Source organism: Lactuca sativa, chromosome 2 (genome assembly GCF_002870075.4).
Source record: "Lactuca sativa cultivar Salinas chromosome 2, Lsat_Salinas_v11, whole genome shotgun sequence".
Taxonomy (NCBI): Eukaryota; Viridiplantae; Streptophyta; class Magnoliopsida; order Asterales; family Asteraceae; genus Lactuca; species Lactuca sativa.
In genome coordinates, this window is record NC_056624.2 from 56,101,765 (window position 1) to 56,116,892 (window position 15,128).

Genomic DNA, 15,128 nt, shown 5'->3' on the forward strand with positions numbered 1-15,128 from the left:
TTGTGAATTGTAGAGGTTTTTGCTTGTCTGTGAGGTGAGTTTTCTCACTATGTTACTTTTATAGTGTGTTGTATGTGAGCTGCTGATAGCTCGAGGTTACTATAACCCAACTTGCGGTATGTGAGCTACTGATAGTTCAGGGTTGCTGATGACTCAAATTGCTGAAGTTGGTTTGCTGTTAGGGTTGCCGATAACCATAGGGTTACAGATAACCCATAGTTGTCTTATTTTTAGTTGGGTTGTGTTGTATTGGATACTTTAGGGAACTCAGTGTGCTTTGTCTTATAGTTGTGGATTTAATTGTTTTAGGTACTTCTAAGGATCAGAGCAAGGCGAATGCATGGCTATACACATCATCCAATAGTCTTCATGGTTTGAAGAGATGTTATGTTTTGATACTCTACTTTTATTTATGATATCTTGTGAAACAATGATTTTGATGGTTCTTGGTTTTATGGGAACAATTTTATTTCTTTTAAAATGAAAACTTTCATTATGGTTTTTCAGTGGTTACAAAATATGGTTTTGCAGGATTCTGCATGCTCATCTGTTTATAGCCGAAGAAAAAGATGTCTCCTAGTCTTTTAACACTTAAGGATAAGTATGGACATATAGAACCAAGAAACCTACCTTAAAATTCATGAAAATCTTCTCATGCAGATATTGTAGGATTTTTGTGTTGGATGCGTTTGGTTCTTTTCTTAGCATATGAAAAATTCCTACATCGGTTTAGCGTTGTTAGGAATATACTTAACATCCTAAAATTGTGTTGACGCCTAGAACCAAGAAACAACGTAGTTTTTACTTGATTTTTGTCCAACATGAGGGGTATTCACATTCTCTAGGATTTTTGGTTGTATTATGATAAAAATTTTGTGATCATGAAAGCTAGATTTGAAACTTCCACATTTTGGTTTATGAATTATTTTTAATAAACTTTGTTCTTATACGTTTTGAAGGTTTTAATGAAATTCTATCACAAATGTTTTCTTTTACAAAATGATTTTATTATAAATGAATTTTTTTAACAGTAACATTAAACAAACAATTATATATATATATATATATATATATATATATATATATATATATATATAATTTTTTATATAAAAAAACAGGATGTTACAAGATTTCAGATTTCAGAGGTGATTTGTAAACTTTTTGCAAGTGTTAGGTACAAATGAGAGTAAATTATAAGTTATATACTTCCAAAAACTAAACTGTAGCATTTCAGATTTCTGTAAACTTTTTGCAAGTGTTAGGTACAAATGAGACTAAATTATAAGTTATATGCTTCCAAAATCTAAAACGTCCCATTTGAGACTTTGTGGTCATTATAATCAATAAAACAAAATTGGATCATTTAATTTAATTCTCAACAATCTTGTAATCATTTTTGTGAATATCTATTTTATAAAACATTGCATTTGCTTACTTAAAATTTCAGATTAATTCATTACAACAATGAATCATGGTTCACGAGATGCTCATGTGTAAGGAGGGGTTTGGCAAAGATGAATGTGAGGATGGTGTTGATAATCCAGTTTCAACAATATAGGTTGTCAATGCAGGAACCCATATAGATGATGTCCATGTAATTAAGACCTAAAAACTTAGCACATCAATCTGTAGATGACGAAACAAGGAAAGAGATTTTGCAGCCAACAATCGAAGTTGCAACAAATGATGCTCGAGATTTTGGAAATGGAACTCAACTAATAGTTTATTAAATAGAAAAGTATAAGTATTGATAAATGATAAGTGAAGTGAAATAACTGTTGTTTATTATTTTTGTTTGAAATTTGAAACAAATAGAAAATTGTTTTACAATTTAAAAGTTTATTAGTTCATGTAAAATATGAAATGAATGCTTTCAAACAAATTTGGTATGGTGGTTGTATGAATTAAATTTTAGTGTTATAAAACTAGACTTATTGAAAAAGTTTTTTAAGTTTAAAAACTCAGTTTTTTATGTAGTCAACAGACTTTAAAAAACAAACAATATTTTTTACAGACTTCAAAGGTTTAGTCCAAATATAGTTTACCTTTTAAAAAACAAGCAACTTAGTCACATTTCAACCATGGTTTAAGCTTATAGCAACTTTATTTACATTAACAACAATCTCAAAAAGAAAAAGGAGTAAACATAAATAACTTATAACATGTTAGTGTAACTTTGGACCTTTAGACAACATTATTATTATTATTATTGACATCAATATAAATAAAAGCAATCTTATAAAATAAAAATATAAAATGTCTTAAGAAATCAAAGGTATTCCTTGCCTAAGGAGACTTTGTGCTAATAACTGATTTGCAGTATCAGAGGGATGGAACCCATCCCAAAACACATACCCTGTTGCATTTGGACAAGTACCAACTGAGATTTCGTTGCAAAGTATTGAAGTCTCAAGTGTCCCCGTTCCACAACAACCTTTTCTTGACTCACAAAAACCTAAACCAATAATATAAGTAAGTTAATGTTCTAATTAAATCCAAAAATAGTAACACGTTTGGATTGATTTGTTTATTATATCATTCTACTTTTATTATTTTTATTTTAATATTGTACTTTGAAAACCATGCTTAATTATAGCTAATAAGTGCACCTTATTAAGAAAACAAATTGAAGGTGTAATTTCATGCGTTTAGTCTAAAGACAAAATGGTAACACAAGAAATAACAACATAGTTTCATTAATTTTTATTATTTTCTACTACAATATTGTATATGGAAAGCTTACCAAAGTATATCAATTTCATGCTGACATGTAGTAGTTTACTCTATTGTAACTAGATATAATTTTCAAAGCATAATAAATAACAAACTATTATTTATAAACCACTTAAACATCTATTGTAGTGTTATCTATTGTAGTATTACTAATGACCACACATTTTAATAACATTTCATTTTATACCTATAATGTTATTGTATATTTATAACTCTTGTTGTTTTTTACTAATGAATTTAGTTTACTAAATGCAAATGCAAGTTATAATATTCTTATTGTAGTTTAATTTTTAACTGTATAATTTGATAAAATAACACCAACCATAACCATTGTATTTTTTTAATTATATATTTTAATAAAATAACACCAACAAAAATATGATTTATGCTTCAAAAACAACAAATTATAAGAAAAATATTTTAAAGAACATTCCAAAAGATGATTTATTAAAAAAGCTTCCAAAAAACCTTATGCATTGGAGTATGTTTTTAGAGATATTTTTCTTATTAATGTTTTTAGTGTAGACAAAGTGTGATGTTAATGTTTATTGTAATAAAGGTTAATGCTACAAAAGTCTTTTAATTTTACAAGTAGATTTCAAATTTACCCAATATTTTTTCAATGATTTTTCATTAATTAAAAAAAATCATTTTTAAAGTTTTAATAGATAACCAACTGACATCCAACTGGTTACAACCGACATGCTATGCATGTCATGTTAGCCATAACTTATCAGTCACCTATTAAGACTTAAGACATTGTTTTTTTTTTCTTTTGAAAATTAATGGAAAATAAATAAAAATATATTGTTATTTATTTCATTTAACCGAAATCCTTTAAAGTTACCTCTGGCACCCGGTGTGTTGATCATAGTTAGGAGTGTGTCGTAGATGCCGAACACCACAATTTTCAGATCAGGAAATCGAACGACTAAATTTTGAGATGTATCATTTAACTTTTTGTTAAAAGTTAAAGCGTCATCATTTAGTTGTTGCATACAATTATTGCTTCCTAAATTAAAGAAAGTAATGGCTGCCGGCAAACATCCGATTGGTGGTAGTGTTATCACCCCAAACCTTCTTACTCCGACATCATAAAGACCCTGTGGACATAGTGATTGTGTTAAAACTAGAGTAAATAATTTCAAACTTCAAAGTTCAAACCATTTATATGAAAAGAAGGTGGGCATAGAAATTTTTTGTAACACTAAATTAATAATATATAATTTTTTTGTAACACTAAATTAATAATAGTTAAACAAACACTTACTAATAGTAGATATTATGGGTTTTGGTTTGATCTAGTGTGAGTTGATTAGGGCTATGTTGGTTTCGGTTGGGATTTGGTTCTAGTTAATGGTTTGCCAGCCAACTATAGAGTTTGCTATTAGGAGGGGATTGCGACAGAGATTAAGAGTATAAAGGAGAAGGTTTCCCATTTATTTTACGCAGATGGTGTTATTTTGATGTGTTCATGGGATCCGGAGAACCAAATTGGAACCCCACCAATTAGTAAATACCACAAATTTGTTAGAATCCTTAGATGTTACTATTTAGCTTCTATTTTGAAGATTAATTTGCAAAAGAGTAAGTAATTTGGTCGATATGAATGCCTCTCACGTCATATCTACGACTTTGGTTGTTGGGTGTACGACTGCGTTCCTGCCTTTTTGTGCATCTTGGTGTTCCGATTGGTCAAAGTATGTCGCATGTTTCCTTTTGGTCTGAGATTATGGATCGTTTTTCTCTCAGACTTTAGGCTTGGAAGGCTAAGATGTTTGTTTTTTCGAAGTGAAAATGTTTGAAGTCTGCGAACCACTTCTCAACCCTCTATAGTAGAAAAGGGGGATTAAACGACTACAACATGTAATAAAAAGTTTGTTTGTTTTTAAACCTTTGCAGACTGTTGCAATAAGTTAAAGTAAGATGTGCAAATATTTAAAGCAGAGGGTCAAGTGTTGCGCCACGCAACACACACAACAGCTTTTAAGTCAGAAGTTTTCTGAAAAACAAATAGTTGCGAAGGGCCGAGTGTTGCACAGTGCATCAATTAGTGGCCAGAAGTGGTTTTTTTAGAAAAAACAAACAACACCTAAGTCTCTTTCTATTGGGGTCAGCTTACTCTTATAAAGTAAGTTCTTGGGTCGATTAGGACTTATCATATGTTTATTTTTCAAGTTGCGATTGTTGTCCTGCATTCTTTAGATGCCTTTAGAGCTTTTTTTTTTTTTTTTTTCTGGGGTGTGGATATTAGGGAGAAACGCTTTCATTAGGTAAGATGCGATAGAGTGTTGGCTAGTAAGAATTATGGTGGTCTCGGAGTTGGAAGCATAAGGTGGCGTTTAGTTACGAAAAAACAATTTTCATTTTTTGTTTTTCGTTTTCCCTTTTCATATTTCGTTTTCCGTTTCCGGTTTTCATTGAAAAATTTAGAAAACGTGTTTAGATGTGTATTTTTCTATCGGTTTTTATTTTTAGAAAATAGTAGCGGTAGTAGGGTGGGCGTGGGGACGATAGCAGTGGTGGTGTCGATGATGGCGACAATGGTGGTAGTGGTGGTGGCGGCGACGGTAATTGTGACAGTGGTGGTGATGGCGGCGACAGTGGTGGTCATGGGGTAATGGTGGTGGTGATGGTAGGTCGATGATTGTGGTAGTGGTGTTGGTTGGATGTGTGTGTGTGTGTGGGGGGGGGGGGGTGGTGTGGGGGTGTGGGTGTGAGTTTGTGTGTGTGTGTTTGTGGGGGTTGGTGTGTTTGTGTGTGTATTTGTGGGGGTGGGCATGGGAGTGAGTGTAGGTAGGTAGGGGTGTGGTGAGTTAGGGGTGTTAAGGTGAGGGTAAATAGAGGTGGATGGGGTAGGAGTGGGTGTTTATATTTTAGAAAATATTTGGAATTAGAAAAATATAGAAAACAATGATTATCGGTTTTCCAAAACTTTCAAACTTCTTTGTAATTTTAGAAAACGAAAAATTTTCATTTTCCATGAAAATTTTAAAAAATAGACGAACTAAACGCGATTTCAAAATTCTCATTTTTCTTGGAAATTTTTTCCGAAAAACGGTCAATTTTTCCACAATTAAAGACACACTAACCCTTTCAATAGAGTTTTACTTTTAAAATGGAGATGAAGGTTTCTTCATTGCCTCATATACATTAACAAAAACAAATTTTTTCACTGATTTTGTAATACTTAGATTTGATGAAATAACAAATATGATTTCAAATCAAAGGAAATAATTTATTTTCCTGATTTGATTTGTTATTTCATCAAAACAAAATGTTGAACAATCAACAAAAGAAATTGGTTTGTTAATATATATGAGACAATAAAAAAAGTTAGAAAAAAATTTAAAAAAATCTTAAAAACCATTATAAAAATGTCTTAAAAAGGTTATACAAAAATAAATCTGTAAAGAAAAACTAAATTGTGAAGAATTCGTAACAAATTTTTTAATTTGGATAAAATTATAATCTAGGTCAAAAATATAAAATCTAAAGAGAGGTGACCTTTAAACATACAAAAGAAACAAAAAATTATTTATCTTTTAACATACCAAATTAGTTATTTGGCAATTCTAAAATAATATACAATCAATACAAAAAAAACATAAAAACATGAATTGTTTATCTTTTAACATATGAAATAGTTATTTGGCAATTTTAAAACATTTTGAAAAGTTTGTTTAAAAACATGATAACCCATTATTTTATGATTAAAATTTCATATATATATATATATATATATATATATATATATATATATATATATATATATATATATATATATATATATATATATATATATATATATATATATATATATATATATATGAAAAAAAATAATAAATCCAACTAAAAATATTAAGCATTTTTCCAAAATTTGATAAAATTAACGTTTTTGCACGAACATACATAAATTTCGCATGTTGATCTGCGAAATTACAGATTTGACATAAAATTATTGTACTAAAAAAATATACCGTATTCATATTCTACAAACATCATGATTTTTTTGGTCAATAATAAATTTCTCTAAAGATTAACAATAATTATTTTTAAAAAAAATTTCATAACAAAGTATAGCTTTGTTAAAACATTTTCTTACCAAAAAAAAATTATATTAAAAAAATATGATATAAAATGAGTTAAAAAAATTATATAAGAAGGAACATTTCAGAGTGTCTAAAGCCCATTTCATAGGCCCTATAAAATTCATGATTATTGGTCGGATTTTTTTATATTTTTTTTTAATATATGGACCATTCGCCATAATTTTTTTTCGATACAATGATTTTTTCAATTTAATTAAGGGAGTGTTTTGTAATTTATTTTCTATAACAGTACCAACTATGTCAAAATTCAAAATTATTATGAAGAAAGTGTCAAACGGAGTATACTATTTAGACATATGAACCATTTATATATATATATAAAAAAAAACTATATTTGTATTATTTCTAGGAACAATTTTTTTTTTTTTTTTTTTTTTTTTTTTTTTTTTTTTTTTAAATTTATTAGTAAATAGGAATCAAACCTACCAACATGCTAAAACCACAAAATTTAAGATTCATAATTCAGATAGTATTTAAGTTTAAAATTGATCAATAAAATGACCAAGGGTTTCCAAACTTGAGTTGTTTTATCGGAAAAGAAGTAGCCTAGCAATTTAATTTTTATATTTATTTATTAATTACTTATATTATATATATGTATGTATATTAATAAATTAAAAAGACATAAGTAAAATTGTTGACAAGATACCCAACACGACCTACTCCCGTCTTGGTAGCATGGTGTGAACTGTGATGACTACTATGAGTTCAAGAGTGACCTCCTCACCTCCCACACATAAAAAATTAGTTTAAGTCTTTAATTTAATTTATCTTTTAATAGAAAGTAAAACATTTAATTTGATTATTTGATCTCCAAATAACCATAATGATTAATGCATACCTCTACGAAGGTGATATATGACGTCATAAGAATGTCTGAAAACTGCGAAGCTGAATAGATTCTATTCAGAAAAGGATTGACGTAATAATTCTGAAGAAAATCACTGCTTCCAGCACTCAAAATATGAATCCCAGTAGAAAATATTTCGTTAGCTTTCTCCCTTCCGATCATCCCCACCACTCGCTTTTGCCAGTCTTTGTAATACGACAGTTGCCGGCGTAACGAAATCGCTTGCTGCAACACACACACACACAAAAACCCCTAATCAGAAACTATCATAAACCCTAAATCTCGAACTAATTTCTACATTTGAGCAAAAGAATTAGAGATTTCTTACGTATATTAGTGCTGTTCCTTCGTAGTAACCGGAGCCGGCGGAAGCGAAGTTGGCGCCGGTGAGTAGCAGTGTTTGATTTTCGGGTCGACTCAGGTATGCCGGTGGATATGTATCGAATCCAAGGTATTCAGCTGTAATATATAGAAAACAAACACAAAAAGAAACGATTAAAAACTTGAAATCGATCATTAATGTCGATCGAAATTTCCGTCGAACTTATTGTTGATTTGTTGAGTAGTTGAACTTTTATCGATCGAAGTAGCTAACAGAATCGTAAGAACGATGAAAGCTAATGAACCAGATCTCGTAATCGGAAATTGAACTACTATTTGATCTGAAAACGAATGATGCGACTACTTACAAGTGTAATCGGCTGCTAATTTTCCGTTGCAGAATCTTCCGGTAGGTTTATGATCAACGAAGTCTCTTCCATAAGGAAGAAAGTCTGCTCGGAGGAAAGTAGCGACGTGATTGTTGTTTCCGGCGTCCAATACAGAGTCGCCGAAGAAGCATAACGCCGGAACAATAGGTTCGCCATTGATCACGGCGACAACGAGAAAAAATATTAAGATCCGACGCTTGAAACACTCCATTGATGGATCTCTTCCCCACGAAATCAATGAGTCGATGAGTTTCAGATTGGGAGAATTTATAGTCGGCTTTTCAAACAAGAAGTCTCGTAAAAATAACTCTACTTCATCATCATCATTAACAACAACATTTGACATATGGAACTTGCAAATTTGCAATAGTTTTCGTGTATGAAAATCACGCAAAGTGTTTAACTGCAAAATCAGAAAGAGATGTGAAGGAGATAAACAGAGCGAAAAAGAAACAAAGTTCTTGACAACATGGCGGACAATGAAAATATTTCAATAATTTTGGCTACTTGCTCGCAGTGGTAGTGTGGTACTGGTAGCTGAAGCAAATTACAATAATACCCTCATGGTATTTTATGTATGTCATTGTTTATAGATAAACTACATAGACATGTAAGTTGTATCAATGTGTTTATGTTAATATGTTATTGATTAAATTAAATTTTTGCGGACAAAAGTACAAAAGAACTATTTATTACAGATATTTTGTTCAAAATTTATTGGAGAAGAATCTATTTCGTTTGTTTCAACAATTGTATTTTATGAAAGTCACACATTTCATTCATTATTTAACATTTATTCTCACATTTCTACCACATGTACGGTATATATATATATATATATATATATATATATATATATATATATATATATATATATATATATATATATATATATATATATATATATATATATAAAGGTTTATACATAACACAACCATACATTTTATTAAAATTACCATTTTGACCAAATTGCTCTTTTTTCATATATATTTTTGGCATAACTAGTCTTTTATTTATTTATTCTAATAAATAAATATCATTTTCTTTATGACTTATCAATTTTTAAGAGTTTGTCACATATAGTTTAGTGGTTTTAGTTATCATAAATTAAAATCTCACATAATTAATGTATATTAATATAAATAGTAACATTTTATTTGTCAATTCCTATAATTTAGGTTTGGAACAAAAAAGGAAAGATATTCTTTAAAATACATATTTCAACTATAACAATAGAAAATATTATCGATTTTGAAATCAAAACTCTTAAATAAACGAGTTAAACTCCTAAAGTTGAAAAATAATTTTATTATTATTGAGATTTGAATCGAAACTTGCAAATCATAATCATGAAATCAAACATTTTTAATGGTACTTTGTAAACAAAACATTCTAATTATTTTCTTTCTGATGATATTTTTTAAAACAATGATCATATATATATATATATATATATATATATATATATATATATATATATATTTTGTCAGATTTATTAATGTTTAAGTATTTTCTTACGACTAGGAGGTTGTACTATTAAGCATTAGCATGATGACTTGAATTCATTATAAGTTGCTTCAACATGTGGTGTGTGTTCTTTGGTATTTAACTTTTTAATAATCAACATGTGTAGTACACGGGTCTCGCACCTAATTTTTTCTAACATTTTAAATCTTCAAGTTTTCGGATGTTGTAAAATGCAACTCAACTAGAACCTTGTTCTTTATATTTATCCATAACCCAAATGTTGACTACTAATCTATTTCATTAAGAATAAAGTCAATACCTCATTCACTTAAAAAACATAACTAACTATTATTATAAAAGCTTATATGATATATAGTCATGTATTAAAACATAGTTTCACAAAACAATCAAAGGGTTATCAAAGTTTACAAAATCTGGGGTTACAACATAATATCATAACCACATTTAAATCAAACATTATATCTATCAAAGTTTCCATCTAAGTCCAACCTTTAGTCCTTAGCTCTTGATTTTGAAAACAAAACATATTTTAAAAGAAAATACGTAAGACAAAAGTCTAATGAGATTAGAGCCAACAAAAATAAACTAAAAACATAATTTCAAAACAATAATAAAGTTCAACAATTTATAAAACAATCACTAACAAAAAATCATGGGTTATCCCGTAACAAATGGGGAGTTAATACCCTTTTTTGGTTCGCAACAACTCCTTACTAACCACATGAGAGCTAATCTCATTGTGGTCGATGGAGAGTATGTACTCTATACACCATGATAACTACTTTACATAGAGATGTATCATCCTAGTAGTATCTCATTCGTTCCACTAAGGGAACATGTATGACCTTTCAAAAACAACTAATGCATTCATAACATAAAACATAAAACCCAATCCATGAGTGAAACTAATTACAGTCAATAAACATATGGCATGCTAAACTTTCAAAACATTACTACTAGTAATTCCTTTTAACTCGATTCACATACGATCATAATGATTCAAGTCTCAAAACACTTGACAACAAACACATATAGATGAGAAGTCTTGTTTTGTTATATACCCATAAAAATTCATATGTACTCACCTTGTGTAATTAAATGAGCTTGATATACATCTGTTATCCCTTGTCCTTCTTTGAATCGTTTAGTAATTCAAAACTTATGGAAATTAAATTTCCATTCATACATATTAGGATATGATTAAATTCACGTATCATAAAAGTATTCATTCTATACTTTACAACTTTTTTATTATTATTATAAAAAATAAGACATATTTTAAATGTCTTAATCCGTTAATTTAAATTCTTTAATTAATATAGTGATATAATAGGATCAAATGCATAATCATACTTGTAATATGATGCAACAACCTTGTGTTGGCTTCCTATAAAGGGAGAGATATTAATCTCTTAATAAGCCATGAAGAATTTACTAATTACATATAATTACATGATAATCACCTGATAAATTAATAACCTGTACTATGCATCAATAACTTGTACTTCGATTAATCATCAATAATCTAAGACTAAAGCATGTTAGTATTATTTGATAACATTATAATCACCTCCATGTAGTAATTATCTCAATCTAATTTCATCATGCAAGAAAATTCTCAAAATAGGGTTTATTAGCTAATATGGAGATTCACCAATCTTAATTCATACAAAATATAAGGAATAGAATAATACCTTATTTCCTTCACTTGAGTGGAAAAATCCCTTTGTTTAATCTTGATTTAAGCTCGATATCATCTCGACATAATAAATACATCAAGAACACACATACACACACATTTAACACTCAGGGACTATTTGATATATTGTTGACCTGATCGTTCATTACTTTTTGAATGAATCGATTCGGTCAGCCTGTTTAATACACATAAAAAATGCTTATGATCCAGTAAGTAATAGCTGACTTGATCCTATGAAAAAATGATGTTGGCCTAATATTTTTGGGTTTAATTATGTTGGTGCCCTAATAGAAACATGCCACCACTCAAAAATCTTCCTCCTTTACCACACAACGTCTACAAACTTTGCTTCACTCTTCCTCCCGCCGGCCACGTTTGTTGCCTCCAACTCAAGTAGAGGCTCTGCCACAAGCAGGTGATTCTTCTACCGTTCATTCTTTCTTCAAATTTATCTCATCAATTTACAATATGTTTCGCAAATTTAACGTAAATAAACCCCTTAAAAACTTTTTAGTTTAAATAGGTTAAAAGTAGTTTCCAAGTTATGTGATGTTTGAGTCTTAGTTAAATAAGATATATGTAACCGTTCAGAAGTGTAGTCAATATGTGGCCTTTGAGGTTTGGTTTATTACCCCCCCCCCCCCCCCCCCCCCCCCCCCCCCCGAGAGATGTTACATCTATTCCACCTAATGCCTAATGAACCAGATCGAAATGGGGAAAACTACATTACATAGGCTTCATCGAAATTCATGGGCTCCATTAGTGACATTTGAGACTCTGAAGACTTCAATGAGTTTCATCACAAATCAATTACTATATCACAAATAAAGTTATTAAGTTTATTTGCTTCTTTATATGTGTCTATTTGTAAATAGTCAATAAACAGAAAAATAAATAAAAATTAAAAAATTTAAGAAAATATACAAAACAAAAAGAGAATAGTTCTAAAAAAACGAGAAAAATGAGAAAATAGAAAAAAAGAAGGAAATAAATAAATAGTTATATATTAGGTTTATATAGATATAGTAGTTTATTTTAGTTTGATTCATTTAAAAATTGGGCAATAAACTTTGAGTTTGGATATTTTTTGAATGGTATATTTCTAAAGTGTGAAAGAAATAAGTGAAGTTAAAGTTGGTGAGTAATTGTTTGTAAGGATAAAGAGTATTTGAAACTTGAAATTTAAAAGGATCATCACACAAATATATGTTTGATCTAAATATGATTGATGTCTTGTTTTGAATTGTGCTTTATGAATTAATGAGTGATGTTATGTTGTATTACTCTTGAGATATAATTGAGAGTTGGCTTGAATGATTCTAGTTTGCTTAAGGACAAACAAAGTCTAAGTATAATGTATTTTGTTATTGCTATATATATATATATATATATATATATATATATATATATATATATATATATATACACCCCGCACTTGGACTTTGCTTCTATTTTGAGCTTGATGGATATACTTGAAGATAAATGGTACTTAATATGCTTTGAATTGTATCTTATAAACTTGTAGTTGAGAAGAATAATGAAGGTGAATGGAACTGAAGAGAGTTGATAAGGACCAAAACCAAGATAAAGACTAAAATCCAGTGAACAAAGCCTATTAGAGTTATACACATGACTTATAGAGATTGAAGTCTTTGAAACATATACATATACCTCAAAGAACACAACGTGTACAATACCATTATGCATTACGTTTGGGCTGAAAACTGATTCTATAAATAGAGCATGTCCTCAACCCTATAAGATATATAACCTTGTGTAACAAGTCAAGTTACGATTTTCGAAGTCCAAAAACCTTTAGGAAACTGAAGAACACCATTGAAGCATCATTTTTAAATATATCAAGTTGGAATCATTATATCAACATTTGATTTGATTTATTAAAATGTTTAGCAATTCTAATATTTTTGTTTTCTGTTTTCTAGCCAGGATTATGGGCTATTCACATATACTTTTGTTTAGATGTAGATGAACCATTTCCATTTTGGTTTGATTAACATATTGGATTTAATAGTTGATTAATTCAATATGTTTTCTTGTTTAAGGATCCCTATGTGCTAAAAGTATGATTTTTATTCATCTATTGTTAGATATATATATATATATATATATATATATATATATATATATATATATATATAGTTTAAACGGATAATATGATTATATTTATTTTAATCAGAACTGATTTATGACTAAGAAACTGTTATGAAGAGAGATGGACCAAATATTAGGATTAGGTTATAAATTTAGGAATTGAATATGTAAAAATGCATTGGATGAACATTCTATGCAACTTGTTGATTTTTTTATGACCATTAAAATCAATCAATAAAACAAGTGTCCCATAATACAAAATTAATACTAATTATCTAGATATATAATTGCATGATCATTGTGTTATTTGTTTTGATAATTATTAGGATTAGTTCGTTGGTGTTACACCGTAAAATTTCAAATAATTTTTCATTTTTAATTTAATAAAAATACCCCAATCACAATTCTCAAAAACGTGTATCAATTGTTTTTACATAACATAAGTACAAATAAAAACCCCAGAATCTCAAAACATTTCCACCATAAGTGTGTACTGATCATGTCGGCGCCTTCCCGCGATCATCACTGGTACCTGAAACACATAACACGAAAACGGTAAGCAATAATGCTTAGTGAGTTCCCGAAAATACCACACACAACACATACGCCTTTCCAGGCCATTGCTCTATGGGATCCTCCGATCCAAGTGTCTCAGGGGATTTCCATCCCATAACCTTTCGGTCCATGCTCTATTGACCTTCCGGTCCATATCATCATATTCATATTATAACATATTACATACACAACCTGCATCACATTGTTATCATACACATAAGACATTCTGATCACACATAATCACCCCATCGGGTAAGGCATAGTGAGATGACTCACCTCGAAGATGTCGGATAATCACTCGCACTCAATCCTCCGACCTAACTTCCTCCTATAGCATAAATACATCTCTAATTAATACCTTCCTGACTTAATTTGACTAATGTCCTTAAGTCAACACAAGTCAACTCTGGTCAACGTTGGTCAATGGTCACCCCATTGACCCAACTCGTTGAGTCAGGCACTGACTCGGCGAGTTCAGACGTGAACTCAAGTCCCCTAAATCCCCTATCTGACTCACTGAGTCATTCCCCAACTCAACGAGTCACCAACTGTGTGAGTTACGGGACAACCCGGTCTGACTCGTTGAGTCTGCTCATGGACTCGGCGAGTTTATTCCATGCTCAAATTCAAATGGCCTTCTGAGGTCAGATCTGTTCCTCTAATCCATAGATCTGACCTTCCCAAGCTCAATAAACACGTAAAGGTTCAAACTTGATACTCATGCATCGTCCAAATAACTCTACTTGAAGCATTTGCCCCAAATACAACATCCTAAGTCCATTATCATAACTCATCATAAAGCAAGATGGATAAAGCTCTCTGGACCACTATGGGTCCAGATTCGATGTCTAAACATGATAAGGGACCAT

At 29.9% G+C, this 15,128-nt stretch overlaps 1 protein-coding gene across 1 annotated transcript; it reads right to left on the reverse strand.

The window, feature by feature from the left end:
* Positions 1-2,124: 2,124 nt before the first annotated feature.
* LOC111907156 (GDSL esterase/lipase At5g03810) lies at positions 2,125-9,046 on the reverse strand. The gene is made up of 5 exons (XM_023902956.3): positions 8,385-9,046; positions 8,024-8,154; positions 7,687-7,920; positions 3,581-3,836; positions 2,125-2,455 (listed from the first exon to the last, which is right to left on the reverse strand). Exons 1-5 carry the CDS (start codon positions 8,749-8,751, stop codon positions 2,262-2,264), a joined length of 1,182 nt encoding a protein of 393 aa, XP_023758724.1. The 5' UTR covers positions 8,752-9,046; the 3' UTR covers positions 2,125-2,261.
* Positions 9,047-15,128: the final 6,082 nt, after the last annotated feature.